At 51.0% G+C, this 23,831-nt stretch overlaps 1 protein-coding gene across 6 annotated transcripts in view; it reads left to right on the top strand.

Moving 5' to 3' along the window:
* KDM2B (lysine demethylase 2B) overlaps positions 1–21,314 on the top strand; it is a 117,528-nt gene extending 96,214 nt beyond the window's left edge. For all 6 annotated transcript variants that reach the window (XM_028116449.2, XM_028116452.2, XM_088019359.1 and 3 more), the window contains 11 exons: positions 1,504–1,728; positions 7,104–7,247; positions 8,455–8,541; positions 8,714–8,974; positions 9,180–9,293; positions 9,934–9,972; positions 10,117–10,796; positions 11,509–11,672; positions 11,753–11,914; positions 12,594–12,812; positions 20,022–21,314. In XM_028116449.2, coding sequence (XP_027972250.1) covers positions 1,504–1,728; positions 7,104–7,247; positions 8,455–8,541; positions 8,714–8,974; positions 9,180–9,293; positions 9,934–9,972; positions 10,117–10,796; positions 11,509–11,672; positions 11,753–11,914; positions 12,594–12,812; positions 20,022–20,203 — 2,277 coding nt within the window. In that variant the 3' untranslated portion in view covers positions 20,204–21,314. The remainder of the gene's footprint in view (positions 1–1,503; positions 1,729–7,103; positions 7,248–8,454; positions 8,542–8,713; positions 8,975–9,179; positions 9,294–9,933; positions 9,973–10,116; positions 10,797–11,508; positions 11,673–11,752; positions 11,915–12,593; positions 12,813–20,021) is intronic.
* Positions 21,315–23,831: the final 2,517 nt, after the last annotated feature.

The following is a 23,831-nucleotide window of genomic DNA, read 5'->3' as shown; positions in this document are numbered from 1 at the left end:
GGTTTCTAGATAGCCCCTGTGGTGTTGAGGGGAGGGGTGTCTGGAAGGAGGACCCTTTGCACTGTTGTGATACATAGTAACCACACTTCTGGGCCCGGGAGCTGACTAGAGGAGGGGCTTTTGTCAGGGATCCAGGTGTGGCAAGCAAGTAAAATTAAAAGGCTGGGACTGGACTTGAGATTAGTTGGCCGCAAAGGGGCTATTGTAAGCATTAGATGCCAATTCGATCAGATAGTTTTGGGGTAAGGAGTTGACCGACAAACCAGTTTTCAGCAGACTCCTGCTATCTGGAAAGGTGCTTCAGACAGCACCCACCACCATCCTGGTCCCTCCCACTTCCGATGCCAGGTGTGCAGGGGACCTCAGCAGACGGTGTCCTCTGGCAGCTGGCCTGGGAGCTCCCCAACTGATCCTGGTTGGCGAGGGGCTCTGAGGCTGCCAGCCCGGACAGCAGGACTCTGAGCAGGACCCGTGGCTGGCTGGTTCACTGTTAGGCATTTCTGTACCGCTCTTCTGCTCATGTTTCTGTTTTCTTCTGAGTCACAGGGAAAGAAGCATTTGGAGCCCGTTTAGAGAAGAGCTCAGAAGTCAAGCCTCCTTAGGGTTACTGTCTCATTCTACCAGGCTTTGTTTGGTTTGCTGAGCACATCCTTGTGTGCTAGGCCATCTTGTCAAAGGACAGTGGTGTCAAGACACTCTTGATAACTGCCTTCCTGAGCTCTGTATCTCAGAGGGAAGGCCCCTGAGAACACAGCCCATAGAAGGCGCCCCAAACACGGGACAGGGAGGGCAGGGAGGGCAGTCAGAAGAAAGCAGTGTGTAGACTGGGGCCTGCAGAATGAGTAGGTCTTAGCCAACTGGAGTAGGGAGGGGATTTGTGTTTCTGGCCGAGGGGTCAGAGGCCTTCCGTGTGGCCGTGTGCGGCCTGTTGGGGGAAGCAGAACCTGGCTGGAGGCAGGCAGGGGCCTGTGCTGAGACGTGGCGGCCATGGAAGGGTCTTAAACCAGGACGTGCTCTCCGAAGCAGGGTGGCCTCTGTTCACTTTCTGTAGCTGCCATAATGAAGTACCCAAAACGGGGGCACTTAAAACAACAGAAACTTATTCTCTCTCAGTTCGGAAGCCAGAAGTCTGAAATCAAGGTGCTGACAGGACCATGCCCTCTCTGAAGACTCTGGGGGAGGATCCTGCCTTGTCTCTTCTAGCCTCTGGGGGCTGCCGGCTTCCTTGGCTTATAGACACTTCCAGTCACATGGCCATCTCCTTCCTGTGTCTCCACACGCACTCCCTCTGTGCCTGTGTCCAAATCGCCCCTTTCCTAAGGATGCCAGTCCTATTGGATTAGGGCCCACCCTAATGACCTAATTTAATTGGATCACCTCTGTAAAGGCCCTCTTTCTAAATAAGGTCCGCTGTCTGAGGTCCTGGGGTTGGGACCGGAACACATCAGCCCCAGACACCCGGCCCTGTGGCCCATCTCACCGGTCCTGTGTGCTCTCCTGCAGAACCGGGCAGTAGGTCGGCCCAAGGGGAAGCTGGGCCCGGCCTCGGCCGTGAAGTTGGCCGCCAACCGGACGACGGCGGGAGCTCGCCGGCGCCGGACGCGATGCCGCAAGTGCGAGGCCTGCCTGCGGACCGAGTGCGGAGAGTGTCACTTCTGCAAGGACATGAAGAAGTTTGGGGGCCCCGGGCGGATGAAGCAGAGCTGCATCATGCGGCAGTGCATCGCGGTGAGTGCGGCGGCGTGACCTCTCCAGGGATGCTCCTGAGGGCAGAGCGGCGGGGGCAGCCCTGCCTTCCCCCAGGAGCACCCTGGCCCTCCTCTGCACCCAGACGCCACCTCCCTGGCTTGTTCTGCTCCTTGGTCTGTCTGGTCTCTCCCTTAAAGAGAATGTTCCAGTTGCGGAAACCCCTAAGAGGTGCTCCCTGTGGGAAGAAAGGGGGCTCAGACCACTGCTGTTTCAGATTCCACATTGTAGGACTGGGGGGCAGACTTAACCGTGCTGGGCTCCTTTTTCTTCATAGGCTGCTGGTCTTAGAACTCCTTCCTTCCCTAGATGACCGAGTACTTTGAAGTCTCTGCCATTAAAGATGTCAGCCTGTCCTGTCTGTGACCCCACTGCCAACATTTATGGTCCAGTTCATGACGGTTCTAGGCCCTCCCTTCCTTCCTGTCCTGCCTTCAAAGTCAGAGGTCTAGGCGAAAGGTCAGTGCCCCTCCTGAGGGGGCTGCCCCACATAAAGAGGACTGATTTATGGTGCCTAGGAGCTGGTCTGCTGCAGAGCCTGGCCCGCTCCAGCAGACTGTCCCACCATCCCCAGCCTTGCTGCAGGATAGGGCAGTGGACGCAGACTCTGGCAACTTGGCATGCTCCCGGGGTCTGTCCGTGCATCCAGGACCTCCAGCACCTACGCACGCTCTGCCTTCCACAGGGTGCTGCTCCCCGGGCCTCCGTGATCTCTCTGCTCCTGTGGGAAAGCAGGCTCAGCAGGAGGGGCAGGATTCCTGGGTGAGCTCCGAAGGCCCAGCCTGGCATCGGGTACGCCTCTCTCTGGCTGTGGCTGTCCCTCCGAGCCCAGGGCCACCTTCCCCTTCTCCCTCCACAAATACTCTGTGTGTTTTTTAGTTTTATGGTTTGTTGTTTGCTTTTTTACTATGGTCAAAAACACAGAACATAATTTACCATTTTAACCGTTTTTAAAAGTGTCCAGTGCAGTCATATTACCTATATACTCAGTTGTTGTGCAAGCTCATCTCTGGAGCCTTCTCATTTTGCCAAATGGAAACCCTATATCCATCGAACAACTCCGTTTCCCCTCCCCCAGCCCTTGGCAACCACCTTCCTACTTTCTGAGTGTGACTGCTTTAGATACCTCATATAAGTGGTGTTTCTCCTGCGACTGGCTTATTGCACTGAGCATAATGTTCTCAAGGTTCATCTGTATTGTAGCATGGATCGGGATTTCCTTTTTTTTTTTTTTTTAAATACATGAACTCTATGCCCAACATGGGGCTTGAACTCACGATCCTAAGATCAAGAGTTGCATGCTCTACCAACTGCCAGTCAGGATTTCCTTCTTTTTAAAGACTGAATAATACTCCACCGTTTGTATATGCTGCATTTTCTTTACTTGTTCCTCTGTTGATGGATATTTAAGTTGCTTCCACCTCTTGGCTCTTGTGAATAATGCTGCTGTGAACATGGGGGTGCCCAGTATCTCTTTGAGATCCTGTTTTGAATTCTTTTGGATATATACCCAGAAGTAGGGTTGTTGGAACATACGGCAGCTCTTTTTTTTTTTTTTTAAGATTTTATTTATTTGAAAGAGACAGAATGCACGCACATATGCGTGCATGAGTGGGTGGGAGGGGCAGAGGGGAAGGGAGAGAGAGAGAATCTCAAGCATGCTCCATGCTGAGCATGGATCCCATCCTGGGGCTTGATCACATGATTCTGAGATCATGACCTCAGCCAAAATCAAGAGTCAGATGCTTAACCCAACTGAACCACCCCGGCGCCCTAGTAGCTCTATGTTTAATTGTTTTGGGGACTGCCATATTGTTCTCCATAGAGGCTGCTCCACCTTACATTCCCCCCCAGCAGCGCACACATGTTCCGTTTTCTCTACGTCCTCACCAACACTTGGGATTTACTGTTGTTCTGGTCATGGTTACCCGAATGGTTTTGATCTGCATTTCCCTGATGATTGGGGATGTTGAGCATCTTTTCATGTGTCTGTTGGCCGTAGCTTCTTTGGAGAAATGTCTAAGTCCTTTGCCCATTTTTAAATTGGATTGTTTGTGTTTTTGTTGTTGAGTTGGGGTTCTTCATGTGTTCTGCTTATTAACCCCTCATCATATACAGGGTTTCTGAATAGTGGCTCCCATTCCATAGGTTGCCTTTTCACTCTGTGGATCGTTTCCTTTGCTGTACATTTTTGTTTCATTGCTTGTGTTTTTGTTACCTGTACCCAGGTCATTTCAGTGGATTTCAGGAAATTTGGGAGTCCCCTTGAAATTAAATACAGCTTTTTGTCTCTGTGCATGCCTATATATACATTTTTCTGGAGTGAGGGTCCATGTGACCTGTTGCATTCTGTCAGGATTTAAGAGAGGTTATCTGTAGGGACTGTTGGTTTTGAGAACAGTGTTGCTTCAAACTCGGCACGTGGGCCGTGACCCAGCACTGTCTCTTCAGCCTTGCCCCGCCCCGTGTTCGAGGCCCAGTTACGGGACCGGTCTCTGCTCTGGTGCCTAGACCGGTGCCTGGCACAGTGAGTGTTGAAGGAAACCTCGCTTTTGTGTCTTTCTCCAACCTGACGGGGCTTCTGGAACTAATAGTAAATGTAGTCTTGGCCTGACGCTTGGCATCCTCCTTACTCTTCTTCCAACCTTTCCACTTTGTTGGGGCTCTTCCTGCGTGCTTTACCCACCTCTGACACGTGCAGGCCACCTCTTTTCCCTTTCCAGGCCCTTCTCTCGTGATGTGCCGACTCTCTCTCTCCCCATGACCAGCCTTCCCTTTGCTCCTCCTTGCGAGGTTTCATCCCTTCACACTGTTCAGCTCCATCTCCCTGCTGGCTTGGGCCTGGGGTCCTCTCCCGAGTCTCTGTGGTGGCTTTGCCTGTGGTTCTACCTGCTGATTCCAGAATCAGTCCCCTAGCCTTGCCCACCCCAGCACACATCATCTTCTGGCCACCAGGTGTTCCCCACCCAGTACCTCCAGCTTTGGGCTCGCTGCGTGCCCTGCCCTGGCTGGCCAGGCCTGCCCCCCTGTTGCCGAATGCTCTTGCTCTTTCTTCTCTGTCCCCTTTCATGTGGGTTGGAGGTCTCTTTTGCTGTTCCTGCTCCCCACTTCTCTCTGCCTGTAGGAGCCCAAATTCCCCATCCTGGGAGTCCTGCAATCAGCCGCTTGCTGCTTCCCATGGCACTTTCCCATGTTTTCCTAGGATTTCGGCATGTTCTGTCTCCCAGACAGCTCGAGGAAGCAGCTGCCTTCATTACTGTTCCCCTTTTGGTTGCTTGCTTCAGGCTTTAGCAGATGTTTATTAAGTATTTGTTGAACAAATGATGGCTCTTTTGCCTTCAATGTTCTATTTATTTGAACTCAAATGTGTGTGCCATCTTAGAGACTTTCCATTTAGTGGGCCATATATCCCAGCTTACTTGAAGCTCTTCTAATTCAGTGTAATAAAAATTGTGTGTTTCCTCTGGATCCCAGGTACGGGGACGTGGGTGTGTATAAGGGGAGAGTCTATGTGCTGACCCTCCCGCAGTACCTCAATGTGTGGTCTTGGGAACTCTTGAAAATTATGAGGACCCCAAAGAGCTTTGTTAATGTGGGTTATTTTACTGTATTCAGAATTAAAACAGAGAAGTTTAAAAAAAAACTTTGAATTTATTTGAAAAGAACAGACTACATGTTAACATAAAAAACATTTTTTTCATAAAGAACATTTTTATGAGAAATAACTCTGTCTTCCAAAACAAAAATGATTAGGAAGAATGGCATTGTTTAATGTTTTCATATATCTCTTCTTTTATGTTTGGTTCATTAGACAAGACCTGCATTTTCACATAGGTGTCTGTGTTCATTTTGTCATAATACGTTGTTTTGGAGGAACTATGTGAGGAAAATGTGGCCTCACACAGGTCTGTAGTTGGAAAGGGGAGGGGGGGATATTTTCATAGTCTTTTCAGGTGGAGGTGGGTAGTGGTGGATGTCTCTGATACTCTGCTGGAACTCAACAGGTGGTAGTTTCTTAAAGGTTAGTTGCAATGTGGAATCTGAAACTGTATCAATGAAGTTTTCATACTGTTACATTAAAATTCATTAGTCTTTCTTGCCCCCGGAACAGCTCATTTGCTCATGCATGATGTTACAACATCGCCCATTGGTTATTTGGAGAACACTGGCGCACTGAGTCATACAGATATTCCAAATATGGGCACACAGTGTTATACAATGTAAAAGAAAAAAGAAAAAGTAATCACATTTGTTAACACCACCACCAGTCTCCTTAGAACTAAGTCTTTAAGTATTGGGAAGCTGTCCGGTTCATGGTGGCTGATGTAAGTTTTCCAAAATTCTAATTTTTGTTTTAAAATGTGAATTTTATCCTTTGTAACAAATGCTATAAATTTGTTTTTCTGGAAGTGACCAGCTCATTTCATCTTTGAGAAATCTGCCAATACTTTTTTTTTTTTTTTAATCAGTTATTCTGTCAAGTAGAATGATGTTCTGTGGAGAAAATGCCCAAGCGCAGTCACAGCGCAGTCACGAGTGCCTTTCCTAGAGATAAGCGCCCTCCGGCTAGCAGCACCAGTGCTCTGTGCATACACTGCCTGTTTGGTGGTACAGAACCCTACAAAGATACGTACTCCAATAACAATATTTTTTTAAAAAAAGGTTACGTACTCAAGGGTCAAAGTTTTAATAACGTGAGGAGCTTTTTCTGCCCCATCAGAGCCCTTCTTCAGTGAAACCTGGCGATCTTTGTAATAAGCGTGTGGCAGGGACTAACGCAGTGCCGTCCTGACGAGTGCCAGAGTTTCACTCACCGGAGCAAATGTCAACATAGTTGGAAAAGGCAGATAACATCTTAGTGTTCCTCTGACGATGGTTCTGACCCTGCGGACCTCCCTGGAAAGGTGGCAGGGACGGTGCGGTGATCGCGCTGGTGACGTGTGGCCGCGGCCCCCCGCGGGTCTGGTCGCAGGTCACACCCCGCCCCCTCCTTCAGGTGATGCTGGTCCTGGCCTCTGTGTTTCCAGGGAGCCCCCCTGCCCCCCCTTGCCCCTGGGCCACCTCGCTGTATTTTTCTCCATATCCCTTGTCACAACATACGCTGTTGTTCTCCGTTTGTCTGCCTCCCTCCACTAAAATGTAGGCTCAGGCTGGCAGAGATTTCTATTTGTCTTGTTCGGTGCTATGCCCGGCACTGAGTATCTGGCACACAGAGATGGTAGCCGGCTGAATATTGGAACGAGTGAGTGAATGAACGATGGGCAGGGCTTGGGCCGGTTCTCTGCCGCCTCCTGGCCTGTACCTGCTTCCCCGCGGTCCGGCCCTGCTGACGCGGCTTGCTCTCTCCGGCTCTTCAGCCCGTGCTGCCCCACACCGCCGTGTGCCTGGTGTGTGGCGAGGCAGGGAAGGAAGACACAGTGGAAGAGGAAGAGGGAAAGTTTAACCTCATGCTCATGGAGTGCTCCATCTGCAATGAAATCATCCACCCTGGATGCCTTAAGGTGAGCAGTCCCAGGGGGCTCTGGCTGTGCTGCTCAGCACCCCCACTGCGGGCCTCCGGTGGTGCTGATGCTGGGGGGCCCGGTGAGCTTCCTTGCCCAGACGACCTCCAAGTCTGTGGGGCTCTGTGTGGCAGATAATGAGCTGAGGCCAAGAAGAGTCTGGAGTAGTTCAGACCTCCGCCACCCGTGTCTTCGAGGGAATGAACACATACCCCCCACCTCCCGATACCTCAGAACCACAGACAGTTCCCAGAGTCTTGCACCCAGACCAGAGGGAGAGACTGGGTGGTTGTGCCGCTTGCTGGAACCGTGGCTCCAGGCTTCTGGGAGAACAAGGCCTGGGCCGGGGGAGGGCGGGTCCCGTAACAACAGGTGGTTGCGTCAGAGTTGCTGTGTGCCAAGAACCTGCTCCCTTGGTGTGCCCGGGGCAGGGCTGCCTTCTCGTGGGGACTGCCGTGCTGTGCCTGCCTGTCTTAGGCAACAGGTTCCACCGCTGAAGGGAAGAGACTGCTCTGGGCTGTCCCCAGAGAATGTCATCATGCCTGGCACCTCCCCATCATCCCAGGGGTCAGCCTGTGTGTATCTGTATGTTTTAGCAAGCTTCAGGTCGGCCTGCCCCAGATGTTAACTCAGTTCTGGAATGTCTCCGTTCCTCCGTGGTGGTAGTGGGGGTTTGTCTGGAGGCTCATCCTCCTGCACACACCTCCCACTCTGAAGGGGGCACTGTGATATCTCCCTGCCTTTGGAAGTCAGACCTTCATGGTTTATTTGCCTGGTGACTTCAGTCTCCCAGATCAGAGACAGCGCCTCGGAGCTTCTCACACTTAGCACCCAGGACAGTGCTACTCCATGACTGAACCAATTGGTGGGGTCCTTTCTGGGTGCCAGGCCTTGAGCCAGTCGCTTTACCGAGGTTATCTCACTGACCTGTTGCAGAACGGTGGTGAGACAGGTACATTCCATTTCATGATTGAGGGCACCGGCCCACGGCGATGGAGTGATTTGCCCATGGTTACTGAGCTAGTAAGAGGCAAGTTAGGATTTGACCCCTGGCCAGCATCAAGAGCCACCCGTTTGAGCCACCTTTGTTTTCTTTTGGTCAGGGATGGGCTAGAAATGGCATTTGGGAGGGGGCTGTTGATGTTCCTCGCAGGTGTGGCATCTTCTGCCCCCCCCCCCCCCCCCGACTGGCGTGTGTCCTTTGCAGATTAAGGAGTCAGAGGGCGTGGTCAACGATGAGCTTCCAAACTGCTGGGAGTGTCCAAAGTGTAACCACGCCGGCAAGACCGGGAAAGTGAGTGTCGGGCTCCAAGTCCCAGGGGTCAGCCTGGGAGGGGCGGACCTTGGCCTTGCCAGATGCAGCCTGTCCCTGCGCTGTCGGCCAGTGGGGTGCTGCGGGTTCCGGGAGGGGTGCAAGTCCAAAGATATACAGTTGGTTTGTTCCTTCTCTCTTTTTGGCCTACAAGCAAAAGCGTGGCCCTGGCTTTAAGTATGCCTCCAACCTGCCTGGCTCCCTGCTCAAGGAGCAGAAGATGAACCGGGACAACAAGGAAGGGCAGGAGCCTGCCAAGCGGAGGAGTGAGTGTGAGGAGGCGCCGAGGCGCAGGTCAGACGAACACCCCAAGAAGGTGCCCCCGGACGGCATCCTGCGCCGAAAGACGGACGACGTGCACCTGAGAAGGAAGCGGAAATACGAGAAGCCCCAGGAGCTGAGTGGACGCAAGCGAGTACGGACTGGGAGGAGCAGGGCAGCGAGGGGTGGCCTGGCTGGTCCCGGGTGCGGGGCGCACGGGCGGGGGCGGGGATGGGCAGCGGGGAGGACTCGGGGTCCCGGCCTCTGGCTGCCCTGAGCAGGTCACATAAGTCCTGAGAGGCCGGCCCCAAGGAAAGGAGGGGAAAACCAGCGAGTCACTCCTCTTCCCACCCCTCTAGGCCTCGACGCTGCAAACGTCCCCCGGTTCCTCCTCTCACCTCCCGCCGAGGCCCCCTCTAGGCAGCAGCCTCAGCCCCTGGTGGAGATCCAGTCTCACTTACTTCCAGCAGCAGGTGCTCCCACGTCGCCCCGCCCTCCCGAGGTCCTGGGGACTTGCGAGTCCCGGGCCGCCCCCGCGGTCCCCCTCCCCCCGGGTCCTCCAGCCCATTGCCGCAGCCGCCGCAGCTTCCCAGGCCCCAGCCCCGGATCGCTGGCTCGTGGTTCTGGCGAGGAGCCTGGGAAGCTGAAGCTGCCGCGGGGAAGCCCTGTGGATCTGGGAACCTCGGAGGATCCTGGCGGCCCCGCTCCGCCCACCGGCCCTTCCCGCTTCGGCCACGAGGTGGCGCCCGGTTGTCTTCCCTGCTCCAGCCATTAAGGCTCCGCTGGGAACCCCGCAGGCCCTGCCTCCAGGACTGGCTCCCAGGGCCAGGTCCGACCTCAGTGGGCCAGTGCACATCTCAGGGTTTGTCCAAGGGTGGGAGGTCGGTTGGGTGGGAACAGTTCGACCACATTTCTCCCTTCCACCTTCTCTCTTAAAAGCAGCAGGGCAGGCCCACTGTCTATCAGTCACAGTAGAGATGGGATTTGGGGGAAAGGTGACCCTCCGGCCCCTACTCTAGAGACTGTGGTTTCGTGGTGGGGTTGGGGGTAGAGGGGACCAAATCCCATGAACCCCGGGAGCAAGCTCTGCATGCTTTTTTTTTCCTGTGACAGCTAAAACCTGGCAAAGAAGATAAGCTTTTCAGGAAAAAGGTACCGTTTTCCATTCTCCTGTTTTCTCCTCCTCCCACGCCTGCCCCTGGGTCAGTGGGTCCCACGTGGGAGGGTGGGGAGGCCTGGGTGGGTGCAGCCCTGAGCCTAGGGGCTTAGCTGCCCTCGCTCCCCCTCCTTCCTCAGCGGCGGTCTTGGAAGAACGCCGAGGACCGGATGGCTCTTGCCAACAAGCCTCTCCGGCGCTTCAAGCAGGAGCCGGAGGATGACCTGCCCGAGGCCCCCCCCAAGGCCCGGGAAAGCGACCACTCCCGCTCCAGCTCCCCTACCGCTGGGCCCAGCACGGAGGGGGCAGAGGGCCCAGAGGAGAAGAAAAAGGTAAAGATACGCAGGAAAAGGCGGCTTCCCACCAAGGAGCTGAGCAAGGAGCTGAGCAAGGAGCTAAACCAAGAGATCCAGAAGACGGAGAACAGCCTGGCCAACGAGAACCACCAGCCCATCAAGTCAGAGCCCGAGAGTGAGAGCGAGGAGCCCAAGCGGCCCCTGGGCCTCTGCGAGCGCCCCCACCGCTTCAGCAAGGGGCTCACCGGCACCCCTCGGGAGCTGCGGCATCAGCTGGGGCCTGGCCTGCGTAGCCCACCCCGTGTCATCTCCCGGCCCCCTCCCTCCGTGTCCCCGCCCAAGTGCATCCAGATGGAGCGACACGTGATTCGGCCACCCCCCATCAGCCCCCCGCCTGACTCGCTGCCCCTGGATGACGGGGCGGCCCACGTGATGCACAGGGAGGTGTGGATGGCCGTCTTCAGCTACCTCAGCCACCAAGACTTGTGTGTCTGCATGCGGGTCTGCAGGACCTGGAACCGCTGGTGAGGGGCGCTGGCTGAGCTTGGATGGGGAGGCAGCAAGGGACCGGCCCGGTGTCGGGCTCCAGGCTCAGGCTTAGACTAGACCGGGAAGGGCACATGCGGGGTATGTGTCCCCACTTTAGTCATCGTGGTGATCTTTTCTTCCTTCTAAGCTCAGTCCAGCTTAATTCTTCTCAAAGAGTTCCGGGTGGCTACAGCAATTTGGTCACGCTGGTCTGGTCAGAAGAGGTGAACCCTAGTTGATTGCCTGATTCAGCCCCTGGAAGCTGAGCTGAGGACCAGGTGGAGTCCTTGTCCTTAAAGAGGTAGCCCAGGTTCAAAGCAAGGGTTCCATTTACTGATCTTAATTTCAGCTTTGGTATTTCCTAGCTTTCTGCCTTTACCAGGTTACTTACCTTCCCCTGTAAAAGGGTATAATACGATGTCTGCCTAGAGCACTGTTGTGAGAAGTGGCCTGTAGGGGGTGTAGTAGAGCCCCCAGTAAATACTCAGTGCAGAGCAGGTACTGGCTTCTCCCATGGGGGCCTGTGGCAGAGCAAAGGTGCCCAGCTGTGGGCAGGACAGGCATTAAATGAAGGATCCAGAGGGTAGAGTTAGGGAGTCCCCCACCCCCGAACTTGGTCGTGGGGGAAGTTGCCACAGCCATGCAGGGGGCTCACTTGAGGAGCCCTCAGGTTTGATGATGCCCCCCTCTGCTGGGCCTGGCCCCCAGGTGCTGCGATAAGCGGTTATGGACCCGCATCGATCTGAACCACTGCAAGTCCATCACACCCCTGATGCTGAGTGGCATCATCCGGCGACAGCCTGTCTCCCTGGACCTCAGCTGGACCAATATCTCCAAGAAACAGCTGAGCTGGCTCATCAACCGGTTGCCTGGTGAGCACTGGGCCAGGGACCCCAGAGGTGCAGTGGTGGGGGCTAGGGTGCATCTCCTGATCTGCCGCCTCTGTCCCCAGGGCTCCGAGACTTGGTGCTGTCGGGCTGCTCGTGGATCGCGGTCTCCGCACTCTGTAGCTCCAGCTGTCCGCTGCTCCGAACCCTGGATGTCCAGTGGGTGGAAGGACTGAAGGACGCCCAGATGCGGGATCTCCTGTCCCCACCCACAGACAACAGGCCAGGTGAGTGGCCAGGCCCAGGGCATGCCCAAGGGGGTCAGCTTAGAGGCGGTGTGACCAGGCTGCGCCATTGGATCTGGTTTTCACCACAGGCCCCACCTGGTGCATGTGTTCTCAAGCCTCCTCTGGTCTCAGCCCTTTCCCAGAAGATGCAGAGATTGTCCCGGCTGACGTGTTCTCGGGCTCCTTCAGGCATAGAAGCGATGCGTGAGAGCAGAGGCTTCTTTGCACGCCCGAGACTCCACTGGGGGGTCTTCGCATGCATCTCACTGCTTCTCTGTTCGTTTATCCTTCGTCGGCTTTAAGCCTCCATGAGCACGGGGGTTGGTGTAGTTAGAGATGGGGTCCCAAGAGGGAACCATTGCTCCCCACCTGTCACTTACACGAGGAAAGCGTGGTGATCCAGGGATGCTGTGCTGTCCTGCCCCAACTGGCTGAGTACTGCTGGGTAGAATGAGGGCTGTGTTTCTAAACTGTTCGGATTTTTCAAGACTCCAGAAGTGTGAGATTTGATGTGGAAGCTTTAGATTTTTAAATGTAGGAACTAATTTGGGGAAATACTCAATGGCCAAGTGAAACCCAAGCGTGACAAGTGGCTGGTTGGCCTTCTAGTGTTAGGTTGGTGTGACCAGATCTCCCCGGTCAGGTCGACATGCTGCCTCCCTCCTTCCTGCCCCCTCAGGTCAGATGGACAATCGGAGCAAGCTCCGGAACATTGTGGAGCTGCGTCTAGCAGGCCTGGACATCACGGACGCCTCCCTGCGGCTCATCATACGCCACATGCCCCTGCTCTCCAAGCTCCACCTTAGTTACTGTAACCATGTTACTGACCAGTCCATCAACCTGCTCACTGCTGTGGGCACCACCACCCGAGACTCCTTAACCGAAATCAACCTATCAGGTCAGTCGGGGGCACCCAGCAGGGTCTTTCTGGGACCCTGGGGGACAGGCTGGGACCTTCACGTTTGTGGGGAAGTACTTTGTGTGCCTGCTCTTAGAGGGTCCCGGTGTTAGGGCGACGACAGATCTGTAACAATACAGACGGACGGCCTAGGCTAGAGGAGAAACATGAAACACAGCAGTTACTGCTGGATTGCTAAGGCTTGCGGCCAAGAAATGGTGCTGGTAGCAGCCAGAGCACGGAGCCATGGTTCCTGACCCAAAATACCGACTTGAGGAACTTCTGCCTGGTGGTGCAGACAGGCTGGCTCGTGCTGCAGGGAGGGGAGCAGGGCAGCGGTGGGCGGTGAGGCCGGGCAGGCTAGACCGACGAGGTAGCTTTGTTTCTGTTGCTGTTGTCCGCACTTATGTGCGCCCCTCCCGACCCCGCTGTCGGGCCTGTCGGAGGGGAGGAAACGCTACAGCTGGCGCCGGGGTTCTGCGTCTGCAGGATCCTCGCTCGCTGACGGGGCTTGAGCCGGTTTGCAAGGTCCTGGGGCGTGACTGATGGCGAGGTGGACAGAGAGCGCAGCCCCCCTCCGCCCAGCTCACCCAGTTCTGGTCTCATTGCTTAGGATGTCAGATTGTGTATGTAAGATTTACACAAGACCTAAAAAACCACTTTTTTCCTCCAGAAATTAGCAACTAATAAAGGACACCTTCACTTCATGCTTGGTAGATACATACGTTCCTGTCAACTGTGCCACACTTGAGGAGGAGTGGGGAGGTTTGGCAGTACGAGACCGTTCTCTGCCTAGGAAGCCATTCTCCTCCTCCTCGGGGAGTTTTGGTGGCAAGGGTTGACCCTCCCTGTGGAGGCGGAGAGGAGAGCCCTCCCGGCTCGCCGCGTGGTCCGGCACGGATGCTGGAGCTGCCCCGGGGGAAGGGCCTGGGAAGGGCCTGGGTGGGGCTGGGCCCTGTGGCGACTCTGTGCCGGGAGCCCGCCGGGCCTTGGGGCAGAGATCCCAGGAGCAGTGCTGCCCTGCAGCGCCGACCGTGCCGCACTTCCTCGTGTGGAAACCCGCCTCTGCACTTGCTTTTCCATGAAGGCCCTCCCTTCGTCTCCATACAGGGAGCTCTGCGTCCGGTGAAGGGCTCTGCCGTACGTGGCGGCAGACCTCTATACCCAGTCTCTTTGAGAGTCGTCTCTTTTTACAGAGTTTTCCCTTGCCATCGGTATAACTAATGATAAAGGTAAGTCTGTGGCACAAAATAGAGGACAGTGGACATGCTCCAGGATCCATGAACTTGCAGGATCTTCTCTAGTGACAGAGTGAAGTCACAGTTGTCCAGCTTTTGTTATTCAGGCTGAATTTCACCGCAGAATATTTATTTGGGTGCACAAGGCAGGCCCTTCCCTTCTCTTCCCCTGATCCACCCCCCCCACACACACACAAAACCACCTTAAAGTCTTTCTTCCGGTGTCTGTCTCTGTACTTCCACACAGCAAGCCTATGTTGCTATTTCTTGATTTTCTTTTTCCACTCGGGCATTCTCTATTTATTAGCTTGCTGTGTAGAACACAAGGATTACTGCTCTTACGTCTTCTCTCCCCCTTATTTTCTAATTCACAGTTAAGTCTCTATCTTTTTATGGCCACATAAGTACTGTCCACTGTTGAGCTAAATAGTGTATTGTAAGTACATTTCCCTTCTCGCACAAATTTTTTTCCCCTGGAATTAATAATAATTGCCTTTTTTTTAATGTTATATTACTCACCATACATTACATCATTAGGTTTTTTTGTCTTTAAATTTTTTGTTATGTTAATCACCATACATTACATCATTAGTTTTTGATGTGGTGTTCCACGATTCATTGTTTGCGTATAACACCCAGTGCTCCACGCAGTACGTGCCCTCCTTAATACCCACCACCAGGCTAACCCGTCCCCCCACCCCCCAATAATTGCCACTTTTTTGCTTAGTCTCTAAGCAGACTCTGCACCAGACATGAGTACTGTTCTGCCCCCACACAAATCCCTCTGGCCCCGACCAGTTTCTGCAGGAGCCCTCCTTTCTGGACTTTCTCCCAGACTCCTGCCTTCTGTCCAGCCTGGGACTGTCTCCCACTGCCATCCTTGAAATTTTCTTGGTCTGTGTGTTGTGTAGGGTTCCCACTTTCCTTGATCCCACATTTTTGTCCAAAATGTTTTTATTATTCCCTCACACTTAATTGATAGCTTAGCTGGATCTAGGAACCATGTTGTTTCAGAAAGTGGAAGGCATTGCTCCTTTTTCTTTGCCTTCCAGAGTCTAATCCAGACCACTTGGTACTTCATCCTTTGGTGAATATTTTCTGTACTTGTAAGTTTGTTAGGATATTTTCTTTGTTTCTATTTTTCTGTAATTTTTTTAAAAAGTTTTATTTTGAGAGAGTGAAGGAGCAGGGGTAGGGGCAGAGGGAGAGGGAGAAACAGACTCCTCGCTGAGCAGGGAGCCCGATGTGGGGCTCCATCCAGGGACTCTGGGATCATGACCTAAGGCAGAGGCTTAGCCCACTGAGCCATCCAGGTGCCCCTAGTTTTCTGTAATTTTTGATGATGGGCCTTGGTTTGAATCTTTTCGTGCAGCACACTCATGAGCCCTTTCGATCTAGAAACAAATGTCCTTCAGTTCTGGGAAATTTCCTTTTCTTCTTTTTTCTCTGTATTAACTAGTGCTCTGATACCCTTTTTTATTTTTCTTCCTCCTGTTTTCCACCATCGTGTCTTCTTTTTTCTTGCTTTTCTGGGAGTTTTCTTCTACTTTATCACACAATTCATACAGTGTTTTGTTTTTTTAAGATTTTTTTTGAGAGAACAGGTGGGGGGAGGAGCAGAGGGAGAGGGACAGGCAGACGCCCCACTGAGTGTGAGCCCAGTGCAGGGCTCCATCCCACCACCCTGAGATCATGACCTGAGCCAAAACCAAGAGTCGGACACCTAACCGACTGAGCCACCCAGGTGCCCGGTTTTTATTGCTGTTGTTTATGTAGGTCAAAAACAGTCAAAACATGGGCGGTTTCATATGGTTCAACCTATATTTTTAATTTTCCAGTTTTATTTTATTCGCTGAACTCACACCCGCCCCCTACATCCTCCCATCCTCTCCCCTCACCTGTTCTTTGTACTTTTGTAAAGAGGCCTATTCCTGTTTCTTAGATCCATCCTGAGGATATCGATAGTTTTATTTTCTTCTCCCTGCATATACTTTCTCCTTCAGACATAGTCAGTGGCCCTCATGAGAGATCCTCCTCGGATTTAGTGTCACTGCGTGGTTGTCTGCTTTGGGGTGATCGGAGGCTTTGGACATCAGTCAGTGTGTGGTCAGCATGGGTTGTTTCTTTGGGGAAACCCAGATGTGAGATCTTTCAGACTTTTCTCTTGAGCTGGTCAGGGCTGCCAGAAGGATTCTGTTTGACCTCCCAACTGGAGGGTGCAAGCTAGGCTGCCGTGTCCCTAGGGCCTGGCAAGGGAAGGAGGCTGGGGGATCTCAACAGTCAGCAGGGAAGTGTCCCCACAGACCCTGATTTTGGCTGGGTGCCCCAGCCTGCTGTGCCAGATGGTGCCCAGACCAGAGGCTGGAACGCCACTCTTCTGCTGCTGGGGAGGGGATTTAACCCCTTCTTTAGTTCCATTTCCTGTGATTGTTGCTTCCACTACTGGAACCTTTGGGTGTTTACAGAATAAATCTGCTTCTCTGCTTTCTCAAATCTACTAAACGGTTACCTCTTCTCCAGCTTCCAAAGTTTAAAAAAAAAAAATTGTGGTAAAATACCTAACATAAAATTTAACTTTTAAGTATACAGTTCACTAGCATTTAAGTTCATTTACATTGTTGTGTAACCACCACCACCATCCAGATCTCCAGCACTTTTTCTTCACCCCAGCAGAAGCTCTGTACCCACTAAATAACTCCCCATTCCTCCTTCCCCCCGCCTCTCACAGTCCCCATTCTGTGTGAACTTGACTTTTTTAGGGACCTTATGAAAGTGGAATTATGGGGGTGCCTGGGTGGCTCCGTCGTTAAGCATCTGCCTTCGGCTCAGGTCATGGTCCCAGGGTCCTGGGATCGAGCCCCGCATCGGGCTCCCTGCTCAGCAGGAAGCCTGCTTCTCCCTCTCCCACTCCCCCTGCTTGTGTTCTCTCTGTCAAATAAATAAAATCTTTAAAAAAAAAAAAAAGAAAAATGGAATTATGTAAGTGTTTTGTTGACTGGCTTATTTTAATTAGCATAGTGTTCTCAAGGTTCATCCATGTTGTATCATGTGTCAGAATTTCCTTCCTTTTTAAAGGTGAATAGTATTCCATTGTGTGTCTATACCAAATTTTAGTTATCTATCCATCATTGGACAATTGGCTTGCTTCTACCTTTTGGCTATCATGAATAATGCTGCTAGGAGAACATAGGTGTACAAATATCTGTTCAAGTTCCTGCTTTCAATTCTTTTGGGTATATACCCAGAAATGGACTGCTGGATCATATGGTAATTCTAGGTTTAATTTTTTTGAGGAACTACCGTAATTGTTACTCCATAACAGCTGCACAATTTTACATTCCTACTGATAGTGCACAAGGCTCCCATTTTCTCCACATCCTGGCTAATCTTTTTTTTTTCCACCTATATCCGTTCTAGTGGGTATGAAGTGATACCTCAGTGTGGTTTTGAAATATGTATTATTTTAAGTAATCTCAAGAGTCCCATGCTCTACCGACTCAACCAGCTAGGTGCCCCTCAATGTGGTTTTGACCTTCATTTCCCTAGTGATTAGTGATGCTGGACATCTTTTCATTTATTTGCTATTTGTATATCATCTTTGGGAAAGGTCTATTCATGTCCTTTTCCCATTTTTTAATCAGCTAGGTTGTGGATTTTTTTGTTGTTGAGTTGTAAGAGTTTTTCTGTTTTTGAGAGAGAGCACATGCACAAGCCAGGGGTGGGCAGAAGCAGAGAGAGTATTCGAAGCAGGCTTCATGCTCAGCACAGAGCCTAACGCAGGGCTCCATCTCACAACCATGAGATCATGACCTGAGCTGAAATCAAGAGTCGGAACTGAGCCACCCAGGTGCCCCAAGTTGTAGTTCTTTATATATGTACTCTGGATTTTAATCCCTTATCAGATACATGATTTGCAAATACTTTTGCCCATTTTGTGTGTTGTCTTTTCACTCACTTGTAGTGTCGTTTGCATAAATGTTTTTAACTTTTAGTTCAGTCTCTTTGTTTGTGCTTTTGGTGTGGTGTTAAGAAACCATCGACAAATTCAGGGGTGCCCGGGTGGCTCAGTCAGTTAAGTGTTTGCCTTCAGCTCCAGTCATGATCCCAGGGTCCTGAGATTAAGCCCTGGCTTAGTGGGGGAGACTGCTTCTCCCTCTGCCCCTCCTGCCACTCCCCTGCTCATGCTCTGTCTCTCAAAATCTTTAAAAAAAGAAAAACGAAAGAAACCATTGACTAATTCAAAGTCATACAGTTTTTAGCTATGTTTAGGTCTAAATAATTTTGAGTTAATTTTGTGTATGGTATGAGGTAGAGGGTCCACCTTCATTCATTTGTATATGGATATCCAATTTTCCCAGCACCATTTGTTGAAAACTTTGTCTTTTACCCACTAAGTGGTTGTGGCACCTTGTCAGAAATCTTTGAAGATTCAAGGGTTCAATTTCTGGGCTGTCAGTTCTGGTCTCTTCGTCTATATGACCTTAATGCCAGTCAGACATGCTGTGGCTTTGTAGTGAGTTTTGAAGTCAGGAAGTGTGAGTCCTCCCAATTTTGTTTTCTAGATTGCTTGGAAATTCAGGATCCCTTACATTTCTACATGAATTTTAGGATGGATTTTTGTATTTCTGCAGAAAAGCTGTTGGTATTTTATAGCAACTTCACTGAATCTGTAGATTGCTTTGAGTAGTGTTGACATGTTGACATTTTAACAATATTGTCTTCCCGTGAATATGGAGTAGCTCTCCATTTGTATCTTTAAATTCTGGCAGCACTTTTTTAGTTTTCAGTGTAAAAAGTCGTTCACATCGTTGGTTAAACTTATTCCTAAGTATTTTATTCTTTTTGATGCTATTGTAAGTGGAATTGTTAATTTTCTGATCGTTCATTGCTAGTGTATAAAAATGCAACTGACTTTTGCATGTTCATTTTGTATCCTGCAACTTGGCTGAACTTGTTTACTTCTTTATGCCACCTCCAACCCTGGGACTTGGACAATCATGAGGCCTACACTAGGGCTGTATTATTTTGACCGTTTACCTGTACTGTTTTCATTCCTACTCACCTGAATGGAAAAAGGAAAGTGCAGACGTTAGTGATGAGAAAGAGAGGCCTCCATCTGAACACCAGAGATGAAGGAATTTATCTGGCCCAGAGGGGGAGCTCTGAGCCCCAAGTTGGATGCTAACTGGCATTGAAGCCTATGGACTATGGATTCAGTTCAAAAACAAAAGAGGGTGGTAAAAGCAAAATATAAGTTAATAGAGTATGGGTAGAAGAGCATGTCTCTAAGTGAGGGCATGATGAAGGATTCTGAATTCTGGGTTTGCTCGCTGTCAACAGAATCTCGCCAGCCCCTTTTAGCACCCAGGTCTTCTGCATGGGTTTCCAGTAAACATTTGGTAAGGGGTCTCACAAGCATGCTGTGCTTTGCTTGAAAGCCCTGGTGCCCATATCAGGGAAAAGGATCCCAAGATGGCCGTACAGATATTATCACTCTCACCCTTTGCTCCCCAATTCCTTCATCTCTGGTGATCTGAAGGGAATAAGCCGATAAGTGCACAATAACGTACAGAGGGAGGTACTTATCGACAATAAATTGGATAGGAAAAGCAAGCTATTTAATATATTGTGTGATCCTATCTTTGTTAAACAGCATAGACAGGAGACCTATTTATGTGAGAATATATACATATAAAGAGGCAATGATTTAAGCTTGTAAGTGATTTTACTTGGAAGTCTGAATGCTTTTCAAGCATACATGAACCTTTATAATTGGTGGTTAGAACCATTCCCCATTTAATGAGAGCTTTCCAGAAAGTGCAGTTTTCCCTAGGGCACTAGGGGACTGGACTGTGCTCAAGGGCTCTGTCGTGTTTCTTCATTGCTTGGTGGGGTTCGGGGGCTGGGGGCGGGGGGCCTGTGGCCTCTGTCTGCGGTCCCTCCGCCTCACGGTGTCCCCTCTTCCCTGCAGACTGCAATAAGGTTACTGACCAGTGCCTGTCCTTCTTCAAACGCTGTGGAAATATCTGTCATATTGACCTGAGGTACTGCAAGCAGGTGACCAAGGAAGGCTGTGAGCAGTTCATAGCTGAAATGTCTGTGAGTGTCCAGTTTGGGCAAGTGGAAGAAAAACTCCTGCAGAAACTGAGTTAGTCCAAGGACAAGTATGTAAATAAGGGGTGGGTGGGGAGAGGGGACACGGCCGGGGAGGGGAAAAGACTTTACAGAAACTAGGGCTTTTATTTTCAATTCGGAACTTGAAACAACAGACCACACGATTCCATTTGGCAAGTCTTGCCGAGGGAGAAGCCGTTCCGCCACCCGTTTGAGTGAACCGGACCCTTTGCTTTGGGCTCTCTGAATTGTAACTGCACTGCTTTCCGGACCATTTCTAAAGGCAGCCTTCATCAAGAAGACATTCCCACTGGAGAGGAGGATGGATGTTGAAGAAATTCTCTTACTGAAGCGTGAGCTTCGGAGTTTGGATGGTGGTGGTGGTTTGGTTTTGGACGCCTCGTTCCTTGCAACTCCGGGGGGCGGTGTCAACATCAAGTGGACCACACACCACATTGCTGCCGTTGTGACACTTTTTTGTTTGGTTTTGTTACATCTTACATTATGCAGAACTATTTTTGTACAAATTGTTTAAAAGTTATTTATGCAAGGTTTGAATGCATACTTGTGTTTTTATTGTTTTGAGATTGACAACTTTCCTGGTTTCCTTAAGGTAGGAGAGAACTTAACCTGTACTTCATCGATACAAATAATCCGTCTCCACACGTGCCCAGATCTGGCAAAGCAGGTGAAGACCTTCCAATTAAAAGCATGTTTAACTGGAAGTTGAGAGCCTGCTTTGTACGTCAAGAATTACATAAGCATGTGGATATATGTTAATTATAGTCGAAGTAAGACACTTTGCCAAGTTTCCTCTGTATAGAATTCACCCATTTCTCAAAATTTTAAAATTCACACTTCAGCCTTTGCACTCAGGAGGGTTTTGCGCCGGCATGAGCTCTTGTATCCTACACAGGTCTAATTTATACAGTGGGTCAAGAAGTAGAATAAACGATCCAACATAGCCTTTTCCTTCTTTCTCTCCCTTGAAGTGAGTTGAGTTCTCGTTCAAAGTTTAGAACACGGCTCTTTCCTCGTTGTAAAGTTACACCTTCATCGGTGCCATTGTTGTAAGGTGGTGTTTTCCTAGACCTTCCCCGATGCGGTTTTACCTTTGTTGAATTTGTATAAACAATTGTACAAAAAAGCACTCTTGGCCTTGGAGAGTTTCTGTTCGAGTGGACTCGAAATCGGAATGAGAAGTCCAGAGGCAGCGGTCTCCACACTGGTATAAACGCCCCAGCTCCGTCATCGGAGAAGCGCGGCCTGTGTGTGCCGCCCCGAGGAGCAGGAGCAGGTGGCTTACCTGCGGGGCTGCCTCGGAGCCCACTTGTAGCAAAGAACTGCCACAGCCCCAGGGGCGCGGGTGGGGGCCGTTCTCTCCTCAGCCTCTCCCTGGAGGCCACTCACGCGTGGGGGCGGGGGGGGGGGGCAGCAGCCGGGAGAGGGAGAAGCCGACTCCCTGCTGAGCAGGGAGCCTTGGGCCAGGGCGGCGGGAGGCACGTGGTTGTGAGAGGACGTCTCCAGCTGGAGACACAGAAACCAGGGAGAAGGCCTTTTAGATCACAGAACTTTTTTTAAAGGGTCCTACAACCTTCTCCCCTTTGGAAAGGACTGCTCCAGTGAATCTGAAAATGGAGAAGATAACCCACCTTCCTTCCTCTGTAATTTGTTGCCCCCCCTTTTGGCCACAAAATGGTTTTAGATCCCACCCAGTCTCATGCCTCCTGTCAATTTAAACCCAGAGATCCTTTGATGCAAACTGTAGACCTCTGCAGCTGTTACACCCTAAAATTGAACTTGGGAGATGCACTTTACAGAGGTATGATTTGCTGAACACTATGTTTTGTCTTGTTTTTTAAGATTTTATTTACTAGAGCACCAGCCGGGCGTGGGGGCAGAGGGAGAAGCAGACTCCCCACTGAGCAGGGAGCCCAGTCCAGGACCCTGGGATCATGACCAGAGCCGAAGACAGACACTTCACCAACTGAGCCAACCAGGGGCCCAACGCTATGGTTTATTTATAAAAGTGTGGCTTACCTTTGCAAGCCTGGTCATTCATCATGGAGCACCGCCCCCCAGAGGCCAGCCTGAGTTCTCCGAATTTCCGAATAAGTGTTACCCTGATGTCCAGTAAAGGCCTCCTCTTCTCTGGGAATTGCTTTAAGGATAACCGTGTTCTCCAGGTGAACAGTCACTGGGGCTGGAGAGCCCTGTTTCTCCTGTAATGTTTCCAGGAGTACACAGGTCTGCCAAAAGGAGGCAGAGAGGGCTGCCAGGGCTGGGGAGCCAAAGCTACCATAGGGACATGCCTCAGAACCAAGACACTGGTCTCTCCAGGCTTGAGGCAGGCCACCATCCTGTAGTGGTCGCATATGAGCTCCCCTGGGTGTCCTGAACAAACCAAAGATACCGCATTACAGTTCCTGTACAGACCTGTTATTAAAAAACGAGCTTTAGGGATACCTGGGTGGCTCAGCCGGTCATGATCCCAGGGTCCTGGGATGGAGCCTCGGGTCAGGCTCTCTGCTCAGCGGGGAGCCTGCTTCTCCCTCTCCTTGCCACTCCCTCTGCTTGGCTTTCTCTCCCACTCTCTGTCAAATAAAATCTTTAAAGAAAATAAAAATACAAATAATAGTAAAGGGCACCTGGGTGGCTCAGTCGGTTAAGCGTCTGCCTTCGGCTTAGGTCACGATCCCAGGGTCCTGGGATCAAGTCCCACCTTGGGCTCCCTCCTCCACGGGGAACCTGCTTCTGCCTCTGCCTCTCTGTCTCTCACGAATAAAATCTTAAAACAACAACAACAAAAAAAACCAAAAAATGAGCTTTAGATGAGGCCAGACTGAGCTAAAGTGCTTGCAAATAGTCGCTCTGAGCCCATAAACCCTAACTGATGAAGCCAAAAAAGGACCGTAAGTCAGAGGCAGTGCTTCGTGGATTAGATCACAGCTTCCTAATCTAGAAAAGAGGCTCCGCTCCGTCCCTCCTTCCTCTAGGGAACCTGAGGTTTACAAAGGATGAAACACCATGCATGGCATGTCCAAAGCATCGAATGCTACCCTTCTGTACCGTGAGGATGGGAGCCAGGGGACAACACTGTATTCCACTGTAGCCTTCAGACTTCTGTCCATATATTTCCTATCCAAACAATTAAAGGGAGCATGCCAGCTGGAAAATGTACATTGCAGGGAGAAATGTCTGCCCTCTGCCAAACAAGTCAGTCAGTATTGTGAGCTGTCAAGCCTGTTAGGCTAAAAAATTTCTGTTGGCTACTCACTAAACCAAGATTAATTCAAAACACTACCTTAAAAAAATTCACCATTAAGGGGCGCCTGGGTGGCTCAGTCAGTTGGGTGTCTGCCTTCGGCTCAGGTCGTGATCCCGGGGTCCCGAGATCGAGTCCCGCATCAGGCTCCCTGCTCGGTGGGGAGTCCGCTTCTCCGTCTCCCTGCTGCTCCCCCTGCTTGTGTGCTCTCTCTGACAAATAAAATTTTAAAAGAAAAGACACCATTAAGAGTTTTTTGTTCTCTTGCTAACAACAAGTACCTGAGACTTCTATAAATCCAAGAGGAAACACCAAACAAGCTATTTGAAGCTGAGGCCATGTACAAAACAATCTCAATTTTCTAACTTAAGACAATCCAGCACCTGCTGCTCAGCTTCTACT

Source organism: Eumetopias jubatus, unplaced genomic scaffold, assembly GCF_037043125.1.
Source record: "Eumetopias jubatus isolate StellerSeaLion01/CBP00866 unplaced genomic scaffold, mEumJub1_p1.0 scaffold_16, whole genome shotgun sequence".
In the NCBI taxonomy this organism is placed as follows: Eukaryota; Metazoa; Chordata; class Mammalia; order Carnivora; family Otariidae; genus Eumetopias; species Eumetopias jubatus.
This window is presented reverse-complemented; position numbering and strand designations above follow the sequence as displayed.